The 25957-nt window shown below is 35.8% G+C and overlaps 1 protein-coding gene across 16 annotated transcripts in view; it reads left to right on the plus strand.

Moving 5' to 3' along the window:
* Positions 1 to 25957, plus strand: part of ROBO2 (roundabout guidance receptor 2) — a 1676347-nt gene that overhangs the window by 1627909 nt on the left and 22481 nt on the right. For 10 of the 16 annotated variants that reach the window (XM_041734856.1, XM_041734853.1, XM_041734854.1 and 7 more), the window contains 5 exons: positions 151 to 432; positions 832 to 957; positions 5799 to 5955; positions 16230 to 16490; positions 21081 to 21286. In XM_041734856.1, coding sequence (XP_041590790.1) covers positions 151 to 432; positions 832 to 957; positions 5799 to 5955; positions 16230 to 16490; positions 21081 to 21286 — 1032 coding nt within the window. The remainder of the gene's footprint in view (positions 1 to 150; positions 433 to 831; positions 958 to 5798; positions 5956 to 16229; positions 16491 to 21080; positions 21287 to 25957) is intronic. The other 6 variants (XM_041734858.1, XM_041734865.1, XM_041734864.1 and 3 more) reach the window with 1 other exon arrangement.

Below are 25957 nucleotides of genomic sequence, written 5' to 3' on the forward strand. Positions count from 1 at the left end.
TACATCATCTACCCTTCATTGACTCATAAAGCCCATCTCAGCTGAAATGCAAACGTGCGGCATGACACGTTTATTTTTCATCTTCCATCCTGATAGTTTTGGGCTGCCTGTGCATCATTAAATTGTTTCATTTCCCTATGTTCACCACAGATGTGCTGCCACCAGTTCCAGGCCAAGGGGATAAAACAGCAACGATGCTCTCAGATGGAGCCATTTATAGCAGCATTGACTTCACGACCAAAACCACTTACAACAGTTCCAGCCAAATAACACAGGCTACCCCATATGCCACAACACAGATCTTGCATTCCAATAGCATACATGAATTGGCGGTCGATCTGCCGGACCCACAGTGGAAAAGCTCCATCCAGCAAAAAACGGACCTGATGGGCTTTGGATATTCTCTCCCTGATCAGAACAAGGGTAACAACGGTGAGTCGGGTCCCTACTACCCAAGGAGTTATTTTCATATCATTTGTGCATGAGATAGAAATTAGTATTTGTTGTTCGGTTCGGTGATTCATTACCAGGTTCACTACCTAAACTAAAAAGTTATTCTCGGCATGTATTCAGCACCTTGCACAGTCCCCACCACCGCCACCACCGCCACCACCGCCACCACACACCAACACCAACCGGTTTCATCCTTTTAGCTCCTCTTCAATAGAGCGATCAGTAATCCATCTCAACTTTCATTAGGCAGGGTAGACCGAACATTCCTCCACTGTCCCACGACATCTGCTTCTGAGTTGCTAACTGCATGTTCTGCATGGGCTTGTGCTGTGAACTAACCACATGATGCCACTATGACCTCTGCCCTTTAACCCTTAGCCTTACTTTACATCCCTGACTACCGGTTGGCTGAGGGATTGTCTAATAGAATGCCACACAACCAGTCACAGGATTTCAGCACCACCAGCTCTCACAACAGCTCAGAGAGGAGTGGCAGTCTCTCAGGTTGGTCTCATCACAGTAAGGAGAAATATTTGTTTGTCACCAGCATATGACCTGTGTTCCTAACAGCCGTGGAGAAGTACGGAGTCACAGCTCACTGTCAGGCGTTTATCTTTCAGATGACGATGCAATGAGTCCACCCTAATGGAATCATGCTTCGGGAACGGGGGAGTAAGAGTCACTCTCACTCTCTGTGTACTAAGTGTGCACCACCATGTTTCCTGAAGAGTAGTGTCATTGTCCTAAGTATTATTTAGTAAACAGCACATGAGTTTGATCGTCCCTGAACCCTACCTAAGAGCCAGGAGACCTCTACGATAAAAGATCATTCAGGAAAGTCAGCTCCAGGACATGGGCAGCAAATGGTGAATTCAGCCAAAATGCAAATTATTTGGGACATTTCTCATAATATTAGGATTCCAGGGATGTGACTTTTTATTTTTGGACAATCTTTCCAAAATGTTATGTAATGCAGTTTATTATCGATGGAATGATATTGGGAGTAAGGTGCTGCTACCGTGCTAACCAAGACTCTTATTAGACATTATTCTTCACGCTTAACTTACAAGTTATAACCTTTCATAAGGATGATTTTCTTATGCTGTAAGTGTTAATATATTTGATATATACCAGCCAAACCTACAATCTATAATGTGGGTGTTGTATAGCACATATTGGGACAGAGTTTTACAGGACAGAAATATGTGCCCATGATAACGAATAGCGGCAGTATGCTTCAGGCTCAAGGATCCTCACCTCTCAGATAAGGAGGTCGTAGTAGTCACACTCCACCTTCCAACCAGAACATGTACATCGTGTGACTGATGACTTTGCACATTTCTAATTGATTCCATGACCTTATTTGCTTATTTTTCCATAATAATGATATTCCATTTGTTTTTACAAAATTTTGTTTTTGTCTACAAATTCTCAGTAAAGGATTATGGTGTATTATGACATGTCACAGGCTCCTAGACCATAAGGAGTTAACTCTTTTATATCATTAGGGTAACATTTACTAAATGACTTTTCCTCAGGAGATAGAACCCTTTCAGTCTGAAATGTTAATGCTCTCTCTTCTCTCCAAAATGAGCCATTTGCTCTTCTTACCTATTGGTAGAATTAGATACATTATAGAATCCAGAAAATTTTAAACATCTGTTATGAATTTAAATGGGCTTAATAATATAGGGGGGCATTTTGAATAACCTTATGTCATTTATACTCCAATTTATTTATAATGAGTCCCACAATTGTACTCCATAATTAAAAACTAATGTATCCTAGGCCTATTTCATTCAAGATATGTAAAGTCCCAAGCAATATACATATTTTAAAAATCTATATATTTTAAGCCATGAATTACATAAGGCCTTTTGTGAATCCTTCATTAAATATTCTGTATATGTTGATTGACACTGAGTTTTAAAAGTTACCTTTTGAGTAATTGTAAGCAGAACATGATTCACAATAGTGCTTAGTGCTTTTTTAATCCATTAATCTCTTGAGTGACATTTATATATATATGTCTGTGAATTATATTAACTACTTCATCTACATTTGAATACAAAATTACTTAAATCAGAAATAGAAAGCATTCTTCAGAGATGAGAGTGAAATGATTATTCCCTGTTAGTTTAGTCCAATTGAGTTTAATATTACAGAATTTGCTTAATTCTTCTAATCATAGATGTGTTTTCTAAAGCTTAAAGTTAAGATCAAACTGCCCAAAGGATATCTAATCATACCTTATAAGATTTTCTCAAGTTTGTGCACAGTAATGAAATCAATTTAAAATAATCACACTAACAAAGAAAGTTGGGCATTTCTGAATAATTTCAGTGAATTTCTCATCCTCCTTGAAACACTCATATAATCTATTCCATATATAAGTTATGAGTATTTGTGTTAAAAATTCAACCACCAAAAAAGAAAACTCAGATCTCTTAGAAACTATATCCAGTCATATTGTGTGTGTGTGTGTGTGTGTATATATATATATATATATATATATATATATATATATATATTTCACTATATCAGTAGTGATAATGAAATATTTTTACACACTAGTATTTTTTGAAATACAGTATGTATTTAACTAAATTGAAAATTATCTATTTTTATCATTCTCTATACATAGAAGTTATTTGTTCAGCATAAATGTCAATTTAAATATTTACATTTTGCATTGAAGAGAAATGGGTCAAATATGTTTGCCAATCTTCAAAATATGTTCCCCTAAAACATAATGCAGGCAGTTTTCACCTAAAAAATGCTTGGGGATCTTTGGTTGCAAGTAACAATAACAGATTGTGGCTCACTTAGCTCAAGGTATAGATCTTAGATAAACATTTAGTTTCCTTAGCTCGTGTTATATGCCCACCACCATGCTAAGAGTCCCCCTCTTAGCTCAATGCTAAGAGAGGACAAAGCATATGGATTGATGGTCCTACCAGGACACCACTCAATGACAGAGCAGAAATCTCCCAAAGAGGGAGAAGTAGGCATTGGAGTTAAGCCCTCAAAAATTCCCTCTATGAATCAGCTTCGTTTGCCCAATTCATTTTTAAGTCCGACATTTCGCCCTTTTTGACCTTGGACAAGAACTTCAACAGAATTGGGTTCAGAGCTCCAGAAATAGTAGTTTCTAGTAAAGCTGTTGCATTTTAAATGTGTTTTTTTTCTCTTCCTGTGTAAATATGGACCACATAACATTCAGAAAGAACCTCTATTTCCCCATCTATTAACTATTTCATCTACATTTGAATACACTATTACTTAAATTGGTGATAGAAAGCATTCTTTTGGAGGTGAGAGTGAAGCAATTATTTGCTTTTAGTCTGAGTTTAACATAACAATTTGTTTTATGGAGATATATGAACTTTCTTCTTTGTATCATTCAGTTCTGGTGGTGATCATGTGACATTTCTAAAGTGAAGAGTGAGGAAAACATTGTACACTTATAAATATATAAGTAATAAAGGATGCACAACCAGGGGAAGAACTCACTAAGGACACACAGCCTAAGCCATTCCTCTTTTAATTATTCAAAAAGACTTCTGAAACTGCACAAAAAAAATATGATCCTAGTCTGTGATTTTGATGATCATGAAACAAAGGATTAAGTCTTATCTACCATAAACGTAAAAAAAATTAGGCTTCTATTCAAGCAGGTTTATTATTTTTATTCCAAGAATCAGACTATTCCTGGGACGCTCATTGGGTTTGGAGAAGTTAGGCTTGACAAAGGCTGTAGAAGTGCGCAGAACCATGTTTGCTCTAAGATAGAGGAGTTGGGAAACAGTAACAATGACTGGCATTTATTGAGCTCTCTGTACAATCTGACCCCTCTCCATGCTTTCTCTCTTTTAATCCTCGAAATACCATAAAGATTTAAGCACTTTATATCTGGTTTACATGTGTGGAAATGGAAGTAACTTACCAAGTAAGCGAGAAACCAGTCTTCAACCCAAGAGTAAGCTCTAACCCTTGAAGTAGAAGCTCTATCGTTCTTTTAATACCTCTCCTATTGCCAAAGACAGGAAGTGAAAGGGTGAAAACATTTTGTCTGTAGGTGTGCTCTTTTAAGCACGTGTGTTTATGTACACATGACCTAGACTACAGACATAATTCCATAATTGGCAACAGTATCTATGTCCAGTTTAGCAGTTCCATCACTTTCTGGCCCTGGAATAAGTTATTACTAAATGACACAATTTTCTGAATTGGCTCATGTGGATTAGTAATTGGCAGAAGAAAGGAGATGAGACTTCTAGCAATATCTCTATTGGTAGCCCTGCTCCAAGTATTTGATGCTCACAGCTTGCAGTTCCAGAAAGATGAGATCCAAGAGATCAATACCAGGATTTTGGAAATACAACAATAGGCCATAGTGGGAGTGAAGGAAGCTGCTTGGTTTCCATCAGAACAATATCCTTTGTTAGGCTGTTGGAGAAGCATTCATTCTTGCCATCAACTGTGGTCCATTTAGGAAGAAACTTGATTTACTTAAATTTTGAAAGAGTGAAAAGTATGGCAGTATACAAATGATGAGTTTTATTTTTATATTTCACTAAGCTCCAGTAATTCCAGATTTGGCTCAAATGCTGCCAAGTTATTTTTGCTTGTGTTTTTGTGCATGAATTCATTTGTATTAACAATAGTACTGAAAGTGATCACTGCATTTCCATTAATTATCCCCGTCTTTTTGGAATTTTAGGAAATGTGATGCTTAAAACATCTGGGAACCACTCTCACTATAGACAAAAATAATTATGCCATTCATTAGTTTAAAATTCTATAAAACTTATCATTGTGAAAGATTTACAAGTATCCAGGTTATAGTTGATTGATTTTTATCAGTCACTTTTGAGGGAGAACTGTACTCTCCTGGATTAATTAAATTGAGTAAATTCTAATGGAAAAGTTTAGGCTGTATCCTTAGACGCTGCATTTTCCACTGAGAGGGATTATGCAAAAGAGCATTATAAACGTACTAAAATCTGACATTTGAAAGAATTTGTTATGGCCCATTATTTCGTCTAACAATGCAAATGTAGAGGCAGCAGACGTGAATAAATCAATAAGTGTGCTTTTGCTTCAGAAGCCATGTTTTTGGTTTATTCAGCACTGTAGTTAATGCATTGGGGGAAAAAAAACAATATAATTTCGAGCGATTTATAAAAACGTTTTTCTGATTATATCATCTCATTGTTTATAGCTTTTAACAAATGTAATATACTGATTGTGGTGTTTTGAAAACATAAATACGTCTTCCCATCTGATGTACTCTGTTTCTACTGATATCTGGCACAGCTGAAGAAATGCATTATTACTTTCAGGTGGGAAAGGTGGAAAAAAGAAGAAAACTAAAAACTCTTCTAAACCACAGAAAAACAATGGATCGACTTGGGCCAATGTACCCCTACCTCCTCCCCCAGTCCAGCCCCTTCCTGGTACAGAGCTGGAACACTATGCAGTGGAACCGCAAGAAAATGGGTAAAACTGTTTTTCATTCCAACAAAATGCCCAGGGCTCTCTTCTTCTCTCAATCGTGCTTTTCTGTCTTTATCTTGTGTTCTCTTACTCTTTTCCCTGCCCCCTTTCCAGCCGGTTCATCGCCCTCTCCCACTCCCGTCTCAGGCCCCACTTTGGTTGTTTGCACCATCTATGTATTTTAGATGATAAATACACCACAGCACATATTGAGAACCTAGAATCCTTGGCCGTCAAGTGCCTTAGATTGTCTGCAATCATGATAATGCAGACTCCATTTATAATATTGCTTGTTAGTTTGAAAGCGAGTACCCACAGCTCTGTGAACTAAAGAGCCACTCCTGAGTGAGCCTGAAAAGGGAATTAAAATAATCTTCTCCATCGTCTCTCACGGTTTTCTAATGACTTGGTGTCTGGCCATAGCAGAGCTCCATCACATGGTGTAATTGCAGGGACTTTAATCATCAGCTTTGATGGGAATTTAGGGGCCAGAACAAGGAAAGAGTTGTTCAAGCCAACACACATTCTGTGACAAAAACCTCTCTAAGTTAGAAAATTTCCTTCAAGGGCATTTAAATGTGACTGGTTTCCTTATTCATTCTCAAATAGGTCTCAAGAGTTAGCGTTCCTCTGTTAAAGCGTTAATTGATTTTAAAGCAAAGACATTGATACTTTTTATTTTCTAATAAAAATAATAGCAAATGAGACATTTACTCAGTCTTTTTTTCTATTTTAATAATTCTAATTTCTCTGTCTTTCTCACAATTTCCATGTCACCACTGCTTTTGAATGAAACTGAAAAATACATAATAAAGGCAGCTTTTCTTTTTTCCAAATTTCTTAAAATTCAGAAGTAGTTAGATATTAAGACACCTCAATTTATTTCAATAATGGTTTTATCTCCCCCCTTATTTTATGTAAAGATCACATGCATGAAATATTTTGGCCCCATCTCCTTTTTTTTTTAAATAAGTGCTATCTTTGATATCTCAAGATTAATTCTTGTTTTCTTTCTTCTACTTTTTTTTTTTTTTTTGAGAGAGAGAGAAAGTAAGAGAGAGGATGGTCAGGGGGAGAGGGAGAGAAATCTTAAGCAGGCTCCATGCACAGCAGGGAGCCTAAAATGGGGCTCGATCTCAAAACGAAGTCGAGATTTCATTTATTTGTTCATGAGAGACACAGAAAGAAAGGCAGAGACAAAGGCAGAGGGAGAAGCCCGATGTGGGACTAAATCCCAGGACTCCAGGATCACGCCCTGAACTGAAAGCAGATGCTTAACCACAGAGCCACCCAAGCATCCCTCATTTTACTTTTTTAAAAAGTTCACATTTGAAATAGGAAATTAAGAAGACATCCTTTTTTCTCTTTTTTAAAAACTTAAATTTTGCACATGATCTTATATAATACATATCAATAATGTAAATGTGCCCATATCACATGAAGTCTGTCAAAGAAAAACCAGAGATGTGTATTCCACAAGGAAAAATTATTACAGGGCTTAGGAATCTGCATTTTAAAGGCTATTGTCAGAAAATGAGAAAATAAAGCTTATAAACTGGGAAGAGAAAATAGTTACTATCAAATATGTTTAAGCATAAAGTAGGTAATTTGGAATCTTTCTCTTTTTCTTTTCCCACTGCATCTACTTAAAAAACAGACTGCAATAGCTATTACCCACTGAAATAATACTAATTCATTCCGAACAAATGCTAAACTCCTCACTTGATTTTATTGCCCAGCAGCAGAATTGAAAATATCTTTTGATGAATGAAATAATACACATTGCTGCAGTTTTATTTTTTGATATAAATTATTTTCTGAATATTAACCTATAAAATATAAAGTTATTTTTGAATTATTTTAATATTTAGCCAGGATGTATGATATTGGAAAATCTTTCTTTCTAAAAGTTTTCTAAAAATTCATTTGAGACTTTAGATAGGTAAAGAAATACATATTTTAATATTATATATTCAAAGTCTTTGTAGCATGTAGTTTGGTTTTTAATAACCTTTATTTGCCTTAAGTAGCTCATATTTCCTAAACCAAAATGATCACTTTTAACAAAACTGGTAGGTAAGTCTTATCTATTAGTAAACTGACAGCAAAATTCAGTTTTCTTTTTTTGGACTCAGTTTTTCAGTGGATATTGTTTCAGTTGTTTGTAATGACGATACCTATTTAAAATCAATATGACAAGAATAAATTAAAATTATTCAATTTGTGATGACTTTGTCCATTTCTTGATAAATTCTTCATATTTTCCTTTTTTCTAACATCAAACCCTTATAACGTTGAAAAGGAGAGGCATCTAGGTGGCTCCGTCACTTAAGTGTCTGACTTTTGATTTCGGCTCAGAGCATGACCTCAGTGTCCTGAGATCAAGCACCATGCCCAACCCCAAGGAGTGTGTTGGAGATTTTCTCTCTTCCCCCTAACTGTTCCTACCTACCCCGTGCATGCACTTTTACTCTCTCTCTCTCAAATAAATAATAAATACATCTTAAAAAAAAAAAGGAAAGACTTTTGAACACTTCCTAGATTATTTTATAATCTGCTCTTCATGATACTTACATTGACTATTTTACATATGAGTTCTTATATAGAATTGTTTCTATGCCTTGTTTTGAAACTCATGCAGGTTTAAGGTTCTCTTGAAGTGCAAACAACAAAAACTTTAGAAGTCACAGTTTGGTTTTTCATAATTTTTATTTTAACAGTCAAGGGTCCTGCAACTGTACTTCTTATGGTGATACATAGTTTTTCTTTCTGCTGCTTTTAGCATATATTAGGGAACTTACTCAACACACATCTTTTTCAAGTAAACAGCAAGTGCTAATCCCAGTGTCAGGAAGAAAAGCAACAGAGATGAAAGAAACAAATACACAATTATTCAGGAATATCTAATCTCTGATCTAGAGAGTTCACACAGTTAGTAGGTAGAGATCACAAAGCACACACATACACACACACACACATACACAATTTTATAAGTCCTAGATGAGCAATGTATACAAAATAATAATCTGTACTCAGGAAAGGATAACCATGTATGCCAGGTAAGGTTAGGACAATCCTATAGAAGTTCAGTTTTGAGGTGAATCTTGAATCATTTATTCACAAATAATAGCACCGGCTGCTGGGTGCCAGCTCTGAGTTTGAAGCAGAAATGGCAAAGGACAAGCAATGGTTCCTAATCTAAAGCAGCCTAGGTGCCAGAATAAATTATTAACCAAGGACTACAACAAAATGTTACTATTGTCACCATTTGCTGTGCAGATAATTTCCGTAGCCAAAAGAAAAAATATATATAAAATGAAAGATAAGAAAAAATGAGTAGCCCCATTAGTTTTCCTTTAGTACTTCCCACTCTTCCTTCAAAACCCCCTCCTATTCTAGTTAAGGTGACTTGCCTTTCCTTAATTTTTTAATTCTTTAAGTTTACTATTGTAGTACTCAGCACATTGCATTCTAATTGCTTGTGTCTATACTTCAGCAATCAGTACCTGTTGTATGACGTTTGCTGGGTTTGAAATATTCATGGAGTAGGAGATAATCTGAACAGGTGCCTTGAGGCCAACTGTGAAGTCTTGTATGTCATTTAGGGAGTCTGATCTTTGGATATAGATGATGAATTGCAGGACATGAGGCTGGGGCAGGTAGATGACATTCGGGATACTGCAGGAGAATAGCCAGTATCATAAAAAATTGATAAGGCAGTAAGATAAAGCAGTGGCAGTAGGATGGAGGGAAAGGGATAAACTTGGAAATATACCTACCCCAGAATAATCTCAATCTTGAATATTTTTTATTGCAATGTTTAGTACTGTTTCTAAACCTTCAATATTATTAAATTTCTTTCTAAGTGATTCCTGGGCCATTTCCTGCCCTCCTCCCCCCCCCCCCCCCCACAGAACTAAATAGCAAAAGTTATCAAGTCACTGTCCAGATAGAAAAGTACTTATTTGTTAATTCAATATTATAGCAACACTGGTAAATGTCCTCTCTCATCAATAAACCTCTCTCAGCCTGATAAAAATGTATCAAAATGTATTCATCCTTAGCTATAAATTTGTTTTTTATTATTATCTTATGATGCTAGGAAGAATTCAGTAGAGATTCAATAGAAATCTGATGCGTTGCTTTGTTGCTACAATTAGAGATTGGCAAGCTTTGTGGGAGTTGAACTATATTGTATTTTTATTAGTAATTCAGTATTTGAATCTGACCATTAACTAGCTAGTTCACATGCAGCATTGATTTGTTGTCATCTTTCTCATTATTTACCAGGCAACAGAGTTAATATGATGCCTCGTACTTCATCAATAATATGTTAAAAAAAAAAAAAAAGCTTTTCTTGGAACTATTGACCAAAAGACCTTTAGTTAGCTCAGGAGCATTTTTGCAGTCTTCTTTATGTTACTACAAGAAAAAGTTGAGGACACCTGAGTGGCTAAGTCAGTTAAGCATTCAACTCTTGGCTTCAGCTCGGGTCATGATCTCAAGGTCATGATCTAGGGTCCTAAGATCAAGCTCCGAGTTGGGCTCCTCTACTCAGCATGGAGTCTTCTTAAGATTCTCTCTCCTTCTCTTTTTGCCCCTCTCCACACAAAGAAATAAATAAATCTAAAAAAATAAACCAGAAAAAGTTGAAATTCCATCCCTCACATAAGATATGTGTCTATAAATGTGAAGGAAATGCTAAAAACTGAGCTACACTTTTCTTAACATTTAGAGTCATCTCTTACTTTCTTGTCCTTCTTCAGAAACTGCATGAAACCTAGTATTTGTTCTTGTGAATGGATTCAGATACGAATACTTCAGAGATGAAGAACAGCCTTCTTCACCATACAATATGCTCTGTGTCCCAATTTATTTCATCTATTCTCTCACAACCTTCTCCCAGTCTAACTTTTATTCACTCTCTCTCAGTTTTCCACTTCTTGCATGAACCACTGAGATGAATCCAATAGACTTCTCTAACCTTTGCTTATGTTCTGCATAGGTGGATTTTGCTCACTCTTGTTCTACATTATCTTTGTAAAACACTCAGAAAAAGTGATGATAAATACCCATTCTAGCTAAGTGGAATAGCCACGGGAATATTTTTTTAGTCATTTAATATATTATGCAATGTGTATATTTTTTGAAATAATATTTATGCGTCTGGGCTCTCCTTTGCCTGATGATATGGAATAATAAAAAAGAGTTTGTACAACTAATTAGAATATTTTCTATGTAACCTTAACATATGATGCATATAATATTATTTCTTCTTTCTCTTATGTTCTCTACATAGTTCCATTCCTTGTACATGTTCCCTTTAGATTATTGGAAGTAAGGATAGTTTACTAGTTATGAAGTGGGGAAATTATAGAGAATAATTACTTCCCTTTGAAAGATTAAATATATGCATAAGTTCTTCCTTTATTCAAATGTAGGAAATCCTTTGCAATAAGCCCTGTAAGCAAAGGAGATACATGCTGTAGTTTATGGGGGAAAATGTGCTATTTTATGGAATAAATTTAATTATAACTATTGATGAAGTATAATAGCACTCACCTTCCATACTGAAAATGGGTAGGGTTTTTTGTTTTTGTTTTTTACGATTCATTTACATATTTTTGTTTGACTTTATAATACAATATTTAAAGTCAAATAAGTAAGTTAAGAAAAGAAACCTAAGCATTCTTTTTTTTTACTTTTAAATTCCAGTGTAGTTAACATACAGTATTATATTAATTTAAGTACAATATAGTAATTCAACACTTCCATACATCACCCAGTGCTCATCACAAGTGCACTCTTTAATCCCCATTGCCTATCTTACCCGTCCACCCACCTACCTTCCCTCTGGTAACCATTAGTTTGTTCTCTGTAATTAAGAGTGTTTCTTGGTTTCTCTCTCTCTCTCTTTCTCTTTTTCCTTTGCTCATTTGTTTTGTTTCTTAAATTCCATGTATGAGTGAAAGCATTTGGTATTTATCTTTCTCTGACCAACTTATTTCACTTGGCATTATACTGTCTACCTCTGTCCATGTCATCAAATCATAAGCATCCTTATTAATGAATCAGTTTGTGTGTTTTCATTTCAAATCAATAAATAGGCTTATCATCTACCATTGTTAAAGTATTATGTCAGGTGTGGCCAAACAAGAGTAATTCAATGTCATAATTTTAATGTAGCATGAATTCACTTGAGGAAAAGATACTATTAACATGTGAAAGGTTAAATTCTAAAATAAATCAGACAATAGCTAAAGAAACCAACATTGGAAATGGCATTACATAGTGTATAATCAATTTGCAAGTAAATGTGCAAAAAATGTGCAAGTTCAGAAGAGTAATATATTAGTGCTATTTGGGCTCATCTGGGAAATCTTTAAAAAAGACGTGGGATATAGACTGTAGCTTGAAGGATTTGTAAGATTAAGGTAGGTGAAATTGGAGGAGTACAGTTCATTCAAAGTAAATTGAATACTTTAAAATAATAGACCATGATGGAAAAGTACAAAAAAAAGAAAAAGATGATGATGTTGATGAAGAAGAAGAAAACAAACCAATTTATATTGAGTAGAAGATTCTTGTTGAGAAACTGGAAAAAAAATCTAAAAATGTAGTTTGAGTCTTAGACATATTTAGTAGACAGAATAGAATGAATGGAAGTGAATGTTTTATTCAAACAATCATGATGTTTTCATAGATCAGCTTATAAGAGGTATTAGTGGATGGGAAAAACTGGAAGCACTGAATCCAACTGGAACCATAGGTTGCAAACTTTGTACACAACAGAAATAGGTCAATTGGAGAAGGATAATCATCACATGGTTTCACTCATATGTGGAATATAAGAAATAGTGAAATGGACTGTAAGTGAAAGGAAGGAAACTGAGTAGGGGAAAATTAGAGAGGAAGACAAACCAGGAGACACTCCTAACTCTGGGAAACAAATGAAGGGTTGGGGAACGGGATGACGGTGGGAGGGGGGTGACGGTGATGGGCACTAAGGAGGGCATTTGGTAGGATGAGCACTGGGTGTTATATTATATGTTGGCAAATTGAACTTAAATGAAAAAGTAAAAAAATAATACAATAAAATCCCCCCAAAATATATTTTTTTCTCCAAATGAAATCTAACTGTGATCCCCAAGATAGAAAACAGATCAAAATGGCATCATTTTGGAGCAATGTATTGTTTCAGGTCAGATTGGCAATTGCATAGTTAATTCATGGGAATAACAAGTTTAACCAATCATGTTTTCTAGTATATAAAAACTGTTATCTGTAACATGTTAAAGTGTGCCTGTTTATACTACAGTATAAGACATTTTGGAAGAGATACTCCTATCAGAGTGTATGGGTCTTCTGAAACAAGCTCTTCAGAAGACAGCTCACTGAGGTAGATTATTCAGGTAGCCTCAACAAGAGAGGGAAAGCAAACAGCTAAAGATGATACTATTCCCCGTAAAACAAAACAAAAGCCTCTCAGTGACTATCCATCACTTCCAGTCCTCCTCAGGGCTGATGAGGCCCTGTGTGACCTGGCACATCCTGCCCTTCCTCATCTATGGCCAATGCTCTTTATTTGCCATCTCTTACCAGTTATGAAACTATTTGAGCTCTTCAAATACTATTATCTTTTCTCTTTCTCTGAGCCCCCAGATGTGTTACAGAGAATATCCCCCTTTCCTATAGTTAGCATAGACCATAGACTTGCCCTACCCCCAAACTAGTTTCAGTTTGCTTTCTCCCTATTCCTGTAGTACCTGCTATTGTTGATTATTTGCTTGATACCAGTCTGCCTCACTGGATCAGTCTGCATGCTCTGTAAATAGATGCCGTTTCCTGACAAATGGTTCTCGAATCAATGGATGATCAACTCAAGGATTTTTTTAAAATAGATTTTATTTTTTTTAGATCAGTTTTAGGATCACTAAAAAACTGAGCAAAAAAAGTACAGAGATTTCCCATAAACTCCCTACCCCCACATGTGCAGAGCCTCTGCCACTATCTACTTTCCCACTAAAGTGATACACAGTTAAATTGATGAACCTACATTGATACAGCAGTATCACCCAAAGTCCATGCTTTACACTAGGATTCACTCTTGGTGTTGTACATTCTGTGTGCTTGGACAAATGTATAATAACATATATCTACCATTATAATATCATGTAGAGCAGTTTGTCATAAAAATCCCCTGTGCTCTCCCTATTCATCCCTCCCTTCCTTTAACTTCTGGCAACCTCTGATCTTTGTACTGTCTCCATAGTCTTGCCTTTCTCAGAATGTCATATACTTGGAATTATATAATATGTAGCCACTGCACACTGGCCTTTTTCATTTAGTAATGTGCATTTAAGTTTCCACCAATTCATTTCATAGCTTAATGTTTTATTTATTTTTAGCACTGAAAAATATTCCATTATCTGGAGAAGTTTAGAATTTGGCCTATGAGTGAATTTTGTCACAGTTTATTTATCCATTCACCTACTGAAGTACTTCTTAGTTGCTTCCCAGTTTTGGCAATTATGAATAAAGCTGCTGCAAACATCTGTATGTAGGTTTTGAAATAAATTCAGTTTTAAGCATGATAAGTAAAGGTACTTGAGTAAAAATATTCAAGAATCATCTGGACATTTACAAGTTAGCATTTGTAAGGGAGATTAATATATATATATATACACACACACACACTTGAGTGTATTATATATATACAAAAACACTTGTAATATATATTTGTAGTAGTTATTCAATTTTTAGTTTCTTTAATGAAAATCTTCTATATCCTGGGCACTACATTTGGTGCTGGAAATGCAAAGTTGAGAAGTACTAAGTTCTTGAGTTTAGAGATCTCACAGGACAGTAGGAAAAACAGAAACAATACCAGTATAGTATGGGGAGTACCATAATATAAGTATTTTGGAATTGTAATCAATTCCATATGGCAGAGGCTGAGCACACCTCACAAAACTAGTGGCATTTGAACTGAACCTGAGGGAAGACAAAAAGCTCACAGGCAGATGATGTGAGGATAGTAATTAGAGACCCAGAGTTTAGAAAAAAATACACAATAGGCTGATATTGGGGAAATAGTGTGTGCAGTTAAGCTAGAAAGACAGGTCAGTCAGATGGTCTTTTAGGCCCTGCTAATGAATTTGAACTTTTTCTTTTATTAGTGATAATCACTGAATAATTCAAAGCACAGGTTTGATGTGGATGAGGACTTTAGAATATATAATCCCATTGCCTGTATGGAAGATAGGATAGAAGAGGTGAAGATGATGTCCCAAGAGACTAGGAAAGCTAATGGGCTAGGCTAGTTCACATCAGAACAATTCTTATACGTGATTATGGAAGTAGAGATGAAGGAGGAGATTCAGTAGATACTTAAGAAGTGGAATCTATAGGACAATTACATTCAAAAATATTGTTTATCCTATTCTTAAGCCTCCTTTTAAAAGTACACTAGGATCTTTTTGATTTATGAAAATAATAGTATATAGAGAAGGTATAAACAGAAATGCCACTGATGCATCACAATGAAACCTTTGAAATAATTTTCTATATTCCCTGACCAGAGTCCTTAAAAACAAACTGTTTTAATAAAATATTATTTTTCTTTTTAATACAAACTTTTTCAGGCTAGCTTTTGAACTTTTGTTTTATAGATTTTAGATGTCAAGATATAGGAAAACATAAGTCTCCACTGAGAAAATTAGAGAATTAAAAGTATCAAAGGGCCATTGAATACATTTTGTAGCACAAAATCTTAATGATTGACATGTCATATGGACTGAACGGTTGGCATAGATCTAGAATGAGAGTAAGTAAAATTCTCAGACATTTCTCTGACGATCAATACTGGCATAGTCTGTTTGGTATACAAGGTCGAACAGCAGAAGAAAGTAGTTAAATCTACAAGCACTAAATTAATTCATTAATTGTCCTTAATTGGCAATTTGGATTTTCCACGTGAGTAACTTTGTTGGGAAGTTATTGCCTTTTGTAACTATGGGGTAACAATTAGCTAATAAGGTCTTCCAAGAATAAGTTGAGATATTGAGAAAGCAGATGTAATTATGATTAGAAATTAAGATAACAGCCAGAGGATGTACTGTGGTAGCACCAACAAATTGAAATCAGGACAAAATAAACAGAGAACATTTTAGGTGCTGCTGTTACCGTTGTGGTTGTTACGTATCGCCAGTGTAATTGTGCGCATGTGTATGAGTGTATGTGTCAATATGCTTTTTTTCTTTCTCATTTAATTTCAGGTATGACAGTGATAGCTGGTGCCCGCCATTACCGGTACAAACATACTTACACCAGGGTATGGAAGATGAACTGGAAGAAGATGATGATCGTGTCCCAACACCTCCTGTCCGAGGCGTGGCTTCTTCTCCTGCTATTTCCTTCGGACAGCAGTCCACTGCAACTCTTACTCCATCCCCACGGGAAGAGATGCAACCCATGCTGCAAGCTCACCTGGATGAGTTGACAAGAGCCTACCAGTTTGATATAGCAAAGCAAACATGGTAAATAGTTTCATTAGGTCAGAGGACCCATGTCTTCGGCACAGGGATAGGGGAAATATTCTTTTATGATGAATTCACAAGAAGTTCTCATTGAGCCATACAGCTGAGGTTAGAAGTGCTTTTGTGCAACTCATTAATCATCCAGATAAAGAAATTGGCTAAGGACATGTTAAATAATTTGATCAAAGTCACATAACTGGTTAAAGAGGAAACTGGAGCAAGAATTCAGATTTGCTGAATATCAGGCTAAACTGCTTTTGGCTACACCAGAATTTTTTCTAATTTACAGTTTAGCTCCAATTAGCTTATCCTTGAACTCACTTCCAATGCCATAATAAAAAACTCCTTCTAGATTCTTCAGAGTGCCTGTGATTAATCCGGTATGTGGTCGTGAATATGTAAATGTATGCTTCTGCAAATCACATATGGTCAGTGTCAGTTATTAAAAGACCTTTGAGCTGAATTAAATGAGACAGAAAAAAAACCAGCAGTATTAGTAAATGCATTAAAAAATAAAACCAAGAATAAATTAGAAATCCCAAATTCCTTTTTTCTAACCAATCCACACACTTTCTAAGGTATAGACAGCAATCTACTTAGGTGTCCTGTGTAGGCATGGAAAGAATACAAGTGGGATGAGCTCTCACAATTTTGTAGTCATTTTTTTCCCCACGTGTTCTCTCTTTTCCCAAACAGTGATGTGTAAGTCTGTCTCTTGAAAACGAAATCTCAATTGACATACCTCTGATTATCTTCTGTTGATTTCCATGATGTGTTTGAAGTTAAATTTTTATGAGATAGCATTTGCTTTTTTTTTTTTTTTTTGATAGTTTTAGTTACTGGGATAGTTGATAATGAGGTAAGTCTCATTCTCAGTGTTAATGCATTATTTATTTTAAAAATAGAGCAAAATATACAAAGAGATACTAAAATCAGGCCTATTGTTTAAAGCTTATTACGAACATAGGTTCTTTTCTTGGAACCAGAGGTCTTTAAACCTTTTTTTCTCAATCATAAGTTGTCTTTTTCAAGGGCCAAAGAAAATCTACTGTTAAACAGTATTATTTTGCCTCAGGCTGCTTCATAAAATACTGCTATTTGGGTCAAAGCCCACTGCTTTAAGAGCCAAAGGATTTCCTCAAAGTCAACTAATGCAGCCATGTACTTTAATCATCTAAGGCACAGTTTCCAGCTCAGGTGTCCTCAAATTTGGAATCACTGGGATAACTTTAAGATACATTGATACATAAGTACAACCCCCATTTGACTGAGGGCAGTTGAGGTTGGAACCACTGGTACTGGTTGTATGACAATGAGCAACTCCCTTAACATCTCTGTGCTTCCATCCGCCATTTGTTTTTTTGTTTTGTTTTGTTTTGTTTTATTTATTTATGATAGTCACACAGAGAGAGAGAGAGAGAGAAGCAGAGACACAGGCAGAGGGAGAAGCAGGCTCCATGCACCGGGAGCCCGACGTGGGATTCGATCCCGGGTCTCCAGGATCGTGCCCCGGGCCAAAGGCAGGCGCCAAACCACTGTGCCACCCAGGGATCCCTCCATCCCCCATTTGTAAAACGATGATGCTGATACCAATTAGCTTATACACTCTGTGAGAACACAGTATCCAAGCCGACCACCCTCGGCTTCAAGAATTCATAGGAAAGGATCCATAGAACTCACTGGATACCATTATACTGAAAGTTATGGTTTGTTGTATTGAAAAGATAAAGATTAAAATCTGCCAAAAGAAGAGATGGCACAGGCAGAGTCCAGGAAGGTTCCAAAGCTAGAACTTCCAGTAGTCCTCTCCAGCAGAGTTGTGGAAAGCATCACTTTCCCAGCAACAACATATGACAATATGCACGGAGTATTGCCAATCAGGGAAGTTCATAGGAACGTTGAGTTTCATGGTCTTTCTTGCAGCTTCGTCACATAGACATGGTTGGCTATCTGCATGGCTGACCTCAGTCTCTCACCCTTACCGAAGGCAAGCTGAAAGCCCCTACCACAAATCACTTTGTTAGACTTTCTGGAGAAGTCTTTGGTCTCCAGGTAAACAAAGACACTTCTATCAAATCGGACATTCTAGAACTTAGAGAGAGGTTACGTCCCAGAACACATGGCAAAAGCCTAACTTCTCTTTGGGGCAAGATCAAATTCTTTATTACACATCACAGTTTTTGTGAGAATTAAATGAGCTCTGTGTGACTCAGTTGGTAAAGCATGTGACTCCTAATCTTGAGGTTGTGAGTTCCAGCCTCATGTTGCGTGTAAAGATTACTTAACATTACAATTAAAAAAAAAAAAAAAACAGTGAAATGGGTTTGCTTTTATATAGGACCTCGTCCAGTGTCTAGCTGTATTATTGCTGTTATTTATTCAGAAGGGCCTGGGTTTTCACCTGAATTGTTCACCACTGTCTTTCCACTGTTGGAAGAGCACTTCCCTTAGTGAGTGTTGCATAGATATTTGCTAAATGAGTGCACAAACAAGTTCTCCGCCTGCTCCAGGTACCCATAGGGCAAACCCTGTTTCTTTCGCTGAGTATGTTTCTGTTCAGTTGCAACAATCCTCCAGAGATTCATTAGTGACGCCCTTTGTAAAAGTTATGAGCTTGTGTGTACTCGCACAGGATCTTGCCCTTCAACATCACTGGAGGAACATTTAAAAGATTATCATTTCCAGGCTCCACCTTCAGAGATTCTGTTCATATTGATCCATGTAGTACATAGCACTATGCTTCTCGCTATAAGAGATTTATAAATGTTTTACACCCTCTTCTTATTTCAGTTTATTTCCTACTTCTGCTGAACTCAAGGAGGACATTTTATACCTGACTGTATATCTGTTCCATTCAAGAGGTGTCAGCAATGATGTAGGACTAGAATGTTGGTTTCTTAGGTGCACACCATTAGAGGAGAATGAATAATGTATATAAATATTATCTTATATTATCTTGCTCATGACTTGACTTAGTCCATCCTTGATTCACAAACAAAATTTGAGGCAACATTTACAGCAAGATGTCATCATCAACATTCAAGATTTTCTGTATCAATAGTTTAGAGACTTCCTAATTTTTGCATGAAGGAGCTATAATGAGTGCCAGATAAAGACTTAGGAGCTCAGATTCTTGATCTGTTAAATTAAAAATGTGACATTTTAGGGTTTGGGTTTGCTTTTTTATTTTTATTTTTATTTTTTATTCTTTTAGATTTTATTTATTTATTCATGAGAGACACAGACAGAGAGAGGCAGAGACACAGGCAGAGGGAGAAGCAGGCTCCATGCAGGGAGCCTGATGTGGGACTCAATCCCAGGTCTCTATGACTATGCCCTGGGCTGAATGTGGTGCTAAACCACTGAGCCACGGGAGCTGCCGTTTTTTTATTTTTAATTTTGAAAAATTTAGAATGTTGTTAACATTGGAGTTGGTTGACAGTTTAAGAATGTCGTTGGGAGAGGACTGTTAAATTCTGGAAGAAGTAAATATTTTCCAAAAAAATGCAAGTATTAAAAATCATCTTGTATCTTTAATTTTAAAACCTAGGGTAAAAATGCATAATACCTGACATACATGTGCCTTAAATAGCCTATGTCTTTTAAGTACTTTGTATCAAGGCAAAAAAAAAAAAGACAATGTTTTAAGACATGTGGTATATTCACTTCTTAATGACAACAACAGATAACAATGATTTTTATATGTATCGTGGCATTTATAATTAGAAGAAATTCTTAAGTAGTCACAAAGTGATTCAACAACCCCAGCGTCCAGGTCTGCATTTTTCTAGCCATGTCATTTGAAACAAGTCACTTAAGTTTGAACTTCACTTTAATAAAAGACAAAGGTGATGATGCAAGTTCTGTCTACTTCACAAGTTACACATGCATTGCAAAGGATGTGTTTAGCACACCCAATGTTCTAAACACAGAGTGCTGAGATGAACTTTTTCTAATTTGAGGCATTTTAGACTTTGGTGGGTAAAACAGAGGCACAAATAAGTAGCTAGAACACAAAGTCGCCAATCCTACTTTAAACTGGGTTAAAGTAGAATCAACGACTTAGCCTGATTCATGGGGGATGTGTAGGAAGAATGCCTTGTAGGGCAGGCAACTTGCGCCTGGCTGTAAGAAAAGTTATTGGTATTAACCTTTCATGTGACATCTTTTCTTCATGAGGGCCAGCAGGTTACATGGACTATACAGGCTGAGTAAAATTTTGACACTAAACTGAAAACAAAATTATTATGTTTTGAGGGGACCAAAAAAAAGCCTTAAACAGTTATATGTGGCAAATACTCACATTCTCCTTTGGATGATTTATTTATGCAAAAATGCTGGGTCTGTATTTTTTTTCTCCATATATTACCCCATAAATACCAACGGAAGAAATTTAAGAGGCTATATTGTTGTTTTGACTAGTCATGTATACATAGCCCATTATCTCTGCTGAAATGTAGAAAAGCACTGTAAGCTCCAAAATTAGTTAATAGAAAGCAAGAAGACAAAATTAGTCACCGTAACATGCTGTTTCATTCTAATTTTGTAGGATGTTAATGAATTCCCTTTTTCTCCCCATTTGAATTCTAGGCACATTCAAAGCAATAATCAACCTCCACAGCCCCCGGTTCCACCATTAGGTTACATGTCCGGAGCCTTGATTTCCGATTTGGAAACAGATGTTCCAGATGATGACGCTGATGATGAGGAGGAAGCTTTAGAAATCCCCAGACCCCTGAGAGCACTAGAGCAGACACCCGGATCCAGTATGGACAATCTAGACAGCTCTGTGACAGGTAACAGAACTGATTTAATATGAATAACTGACCTATTTATAACATTAAAATGCATCAAAAATCAAATACTTTTTTATTTAAGATTTATTCCACTCCAGCTATTTCTATAACATTTTAAATATGTTAATATTAAACACAAAATTCAAAAAGGATTTGGAAATACTTTTGCTTTGCTGCAAAAATGATAAGAAAATTCATGAATTTTAAAAAGCTTTAAAGACATGAAAGAAAACTCAATTATATCCAAGGCTTTCATGAAAAGTTCACTCTACTGGGGAACCAAGTCTATTACATAAAAAAAAAAACTTGACTTTTAGAAATGATATGTTTTGTATATCAGGAGCAATATACAAAGTGAATGCAATCTTAAAACGCTTCTCGATATTTCACTCTGTAAAATCATTCACTGATGAAAGTAAGCAAGTCTTCAGAATGAGCCTCTCTGAGGTTGCACAAGGTATTATTTTTAGAGTGGAGAAAATGTATAGTGAGATAAGCCATGCATTTACACATTTCACATCATCGGATTCAATAATTGTTCGTCTTCCAAGAAATATGGTTATTTTTGCGGTTTGCTCCTTCAGCATCCTCTGGCTTTGTTCACCAACTGAAAGGTTCCAGTTGCTTCTCTCCTAGGGTGATCCCAGGACTGCAACCTATTTTCAAGGATTTAATTTATCCAATTTTGTTGAAAAAACTTGAATCCCAATGTGTACACAATGACTTTAGAGATATGTCCAAATGTTATCTTTCTATTCAAGTAGGTATCTATTCGCTGACACACATGTACAAATGTCTCCTATATGATTATAAAGACAGGACTACCACAAATGAAGGTCTTGCCTTTGCATGGCATTGAATCTTCTCAGAAAAATCACCCATTTCTGTATTTATTTTGATGATATCATCTTCATCCCAGGAGGCATTTACCACAGTCCCTTTTAATTCATTTGTACTCCAATGCTCCCAACTTGCACAGATTTTGCTCTGTGTATTTGAGTTCAGCCAACACTGATGGAAACTTCTTTATGACAGTGATGGAGAAGGATAAGGACCTTTAGGTTTCCTCTGTATGCCTTACTGAGTAACACAATGTGTGATGCATGAGCCCACTTTCAGTTTTGCTTCTTACCTGGGGGCTGCTTGCCGGGCTAATTGAGATTTAAGAACTGCAGATATACTGCTGTGATTTGAAATCCAGATTCAACTGAAGGTGGCAGAGCAAAAGTTTAAATCTTTGAATGTAGATACCTAACTTATTAGTGCACTATTATGTTAAGCCCCTTTGCCTGGATTTGTAGCATAATCTCCTTCAGGGTAAAATTCTGCATATTTTTGCATATCTCACTAATGATACTGAACTCTTTTCCATTAGGAATGCAGTAAGAATTGTAATAATAACACACAAAAAAGGGCAGCTATAGCCTATGTAGTTTTTTATTAAATATTATAATGTCAAAATGATAAATATATCTATAAATCAAGAGACTGCCATTTCGCACTTTTATATGCTCACCTGTTAGTAGCATGTTAGGCTATTTAATGTGAATGTGGTTATAACCAGTCTCCCTTTCTCCTGGTAGAGTATACTGTTCATTCCACATGAAGCTTTTATTGCTAAGAAAACAGTCTGTTTTCCTCCTTGAATTCACTCTTAATTACTACCATATATAAAAACCTGAGGGTGTTTGGGTATATATTACATGATGAATTTACCCTATGAATAATACATCTTCTCAGAGAAAGAAGTTGTATCCTATAGAAAGTAGCCAAAGAAAAAAAACTCTTTACTCTCTTCTTTATTTTTAATTTTTAAAAAAATTTTTGGCTATGCAATGACTTTGTGGGGAAAGTATGATCAAAGATTTAATTTGTTTTCTAGTACATAAGTATAATGTAAGTAAATATAAATTTTTAAAAGTAAATATATTTTCTCAGAAAAGCATGTGTGTGTAGGAAGTGTTAGTATATAGATGTGTATGAGACAGTATAGATAGTGTTTGTGATTAAATCTGCATGTAAGTGTATGCAGAGGTTTGTGTGTGTGTGTGTGTGTGTTTGCAGGTGTGTGAGTGTAAATAGGATTTTAAGTGTATTAGAGTGTGTGTGCGCGCACACATGCATACATGTACACATATGTGGAGATGGCCCTAAGGTGAATATATGTCCAGACCAAATGTTATATAAATGAACATACTAATGAATTTTGTCCTAACGTGTGTATGTTTTATTCAGACACTTAACTAGTTTAATGGTGCTAAACGAGGTGGGCAATAAAACAGACACTGTTTCCATTGGCTTTTTATATTTTTAAGATGGTAAATACCCACAGAGAGGATTCTGATCTTACTGTAAATTACTCAGGGTTCTAAATTTGTGTGTACAAGGAAGTCAAGCATTACTTTCACCTAAATCATCTGGTAGAGATTTTCATTTTCATGAAACTAATAACCATTTTTATTAAATGGAACAAACAGTCCTATTCCATTTCCTGAAACTCTAAAACCGACCAGAATGATAGTCCAATGATAACACAGAGATGAGCTAATAAGCCTGTGTATACAATTATTCAGGATTTTACTTGGATATATTACATTCCAACACTTAACCACATTAAGTAATATCAGCAGCTAACCATAGTACAGAACCCATCTTCATAAAGAAATAATTATATTAATTCCAAATACTTTCAAAACAATCAAGTCATTTGTGATAGGCATCTTCGATTTTGAAATAATGGTTCATTAATGGAAAAGCAAGAAGAGAGGGAAATATCTGTAGTTCCATATCCCATAATCTCATGCCTTAGCCTGGTTGGACTGCTATAACAAAAGGCAGTAGATTGGGTGGGTTAAACAACAAGCATTTATTGCTGGCAGTTCTGGAAGCTAGGAAGTCCAAGATCAAGGTGCCAGATATGGTTCCTGGTGAGTTCCTCTTTCCTAGCTAGCAGACAGCCATCTTTGTGCGGTGTTCTCACATGGCAGAGACAGCAAGTTCTCTGGTCTCTTTTTCCTATTTAAGATTTTATTTATTTATTTGACAGGGAGAGGGAGAGAGAGAGAGAATGAACCAGAGAGTACAAGCAGGGGGAATAGCAGAGGGAGATGGAGAAGCAGGCTCCCCGCTGAGCAGTGAGCCTGGTGGGGCTTGATCCCAGGACCCTAGGGTTAGACCTGAGCTAAAGGCAGACGCTTAATCCACTGAGCCATCCAGGAGCCCATAGTCTCTTTCTATAAGGGCACTTATCCCTATAGATGAACCCATATTCATGGCCCCATCTAAACCCTAATTACCTTCCAAATGCCCCACACGTAGGGATGAGGGCTTCAACACACAGATTTTAAGGAGAAATCAACATTCAGTTTCCAAAACTCAGTAATGTGAAAAATATATTTGCAAACCTGCTATGTTATGTTTATTCCCACAACAAACATTTATCAGATGTCAATTCCTTCCAACCTATTGACTTGGAATTTAGAAATAATAATAATGATGATGATAATAATAACAAGATGAAGAAGAATACTAGCTTGCACATATATAGCCCTTAGTAGGTGCAAGGCATCTCCTAACAAGTGGCCTGTTTTTCTTTCGTGGTTCCATGAGCTAAGAATTTCCCGCATTTTTAAAGGATTCTAAGAAAACATGGAACAAACAAAAACAAAAAAGAGACAGCAAAGCCTCAAATACAGGGTATCTGGCACTCTATAGAAAAGTTGGCTGATCTTTTTCCTAATATTTTAACGTGTATGAATTCACTTAACTGTCACAACCTTATTTTTATTCTTATGTTATAGATAAGGAAATTGGGTCACAGAGGGGTTGAAAGTCTTTTTAAAGTTACCCACCTGATGAGTGACAGAAGAATTTTCCAAATAAATTGTTCTTACCCTTAAGATGAATACCATGATCCCTTCTTCAGAGACACCCAACTTTTTTTTTCTAATCTCTGAATTTAACATATTTAAGAAGAAAATTATTTCCTGGTCTATTACTTAACATATGAATCTCTAGTCTCTATCTCTATCTCTCTCTCTCTTCCTTTCTGTGTGTATGAATGTGTGTGTACACATATGAATAAATATATATTTGTACAAATACAGCATATAATTTTATCTCTGGAAACGTTAGTCCTTATCCCCTATACACTTAATGAAGATTTTTAAAATCCTAATTTTTAGATGTAACTTGTATTTATTTCTTATATTCACTGTATTCCATTATAGTGACTCATGCTACCAAAAACCAATGATATCAGCACTTTTTATAGGAAATCTCCTTTTTTATTTAATTTCTACTATATTCTAGTATATACTATATTCTAGTATATGCTATATTCTAGTATAATATACTAGAACTATATTATAGTTCTACTACTATATAGTAGAAATTATATAAATGTCTACTAAACTTTAGACTTCTTTGGTTATAATAAAGTATGAATCTGTCTTGATTATAGTGCACCACACTCTGTTTTGGGTGAGAAAGTAGAACATCCAGAGTTGTTTTGGTCTCCAGGAATGTGCTTGCCGTACTTCCTCCTTAAAGGCCAAGTCCACTATGTTTGGGTAACAGGACAGGGCAAGGAGTTAATACTTCTTTCTCTATCTTCCATAATGGGAGTCAGGGGCAAGCGTTTCCGGAATTTAATAACTCCACCACAGGAAA

This window comes from Vulpes lagopus, chromosome 20 (genome assembly GCF_018345385.1).
Source record: "Vulpes lagopus strain Blue_001 chromosome 20, ASM1834538v1, whole genome shotgun sequence".
NCBI classification, from domain to species: domain Eukaryota; kingdom Metazoa; phylum Chordata; class Mammalia; order Carnivora; family Canidae; genus Vulpes; species Vulpes lagopus.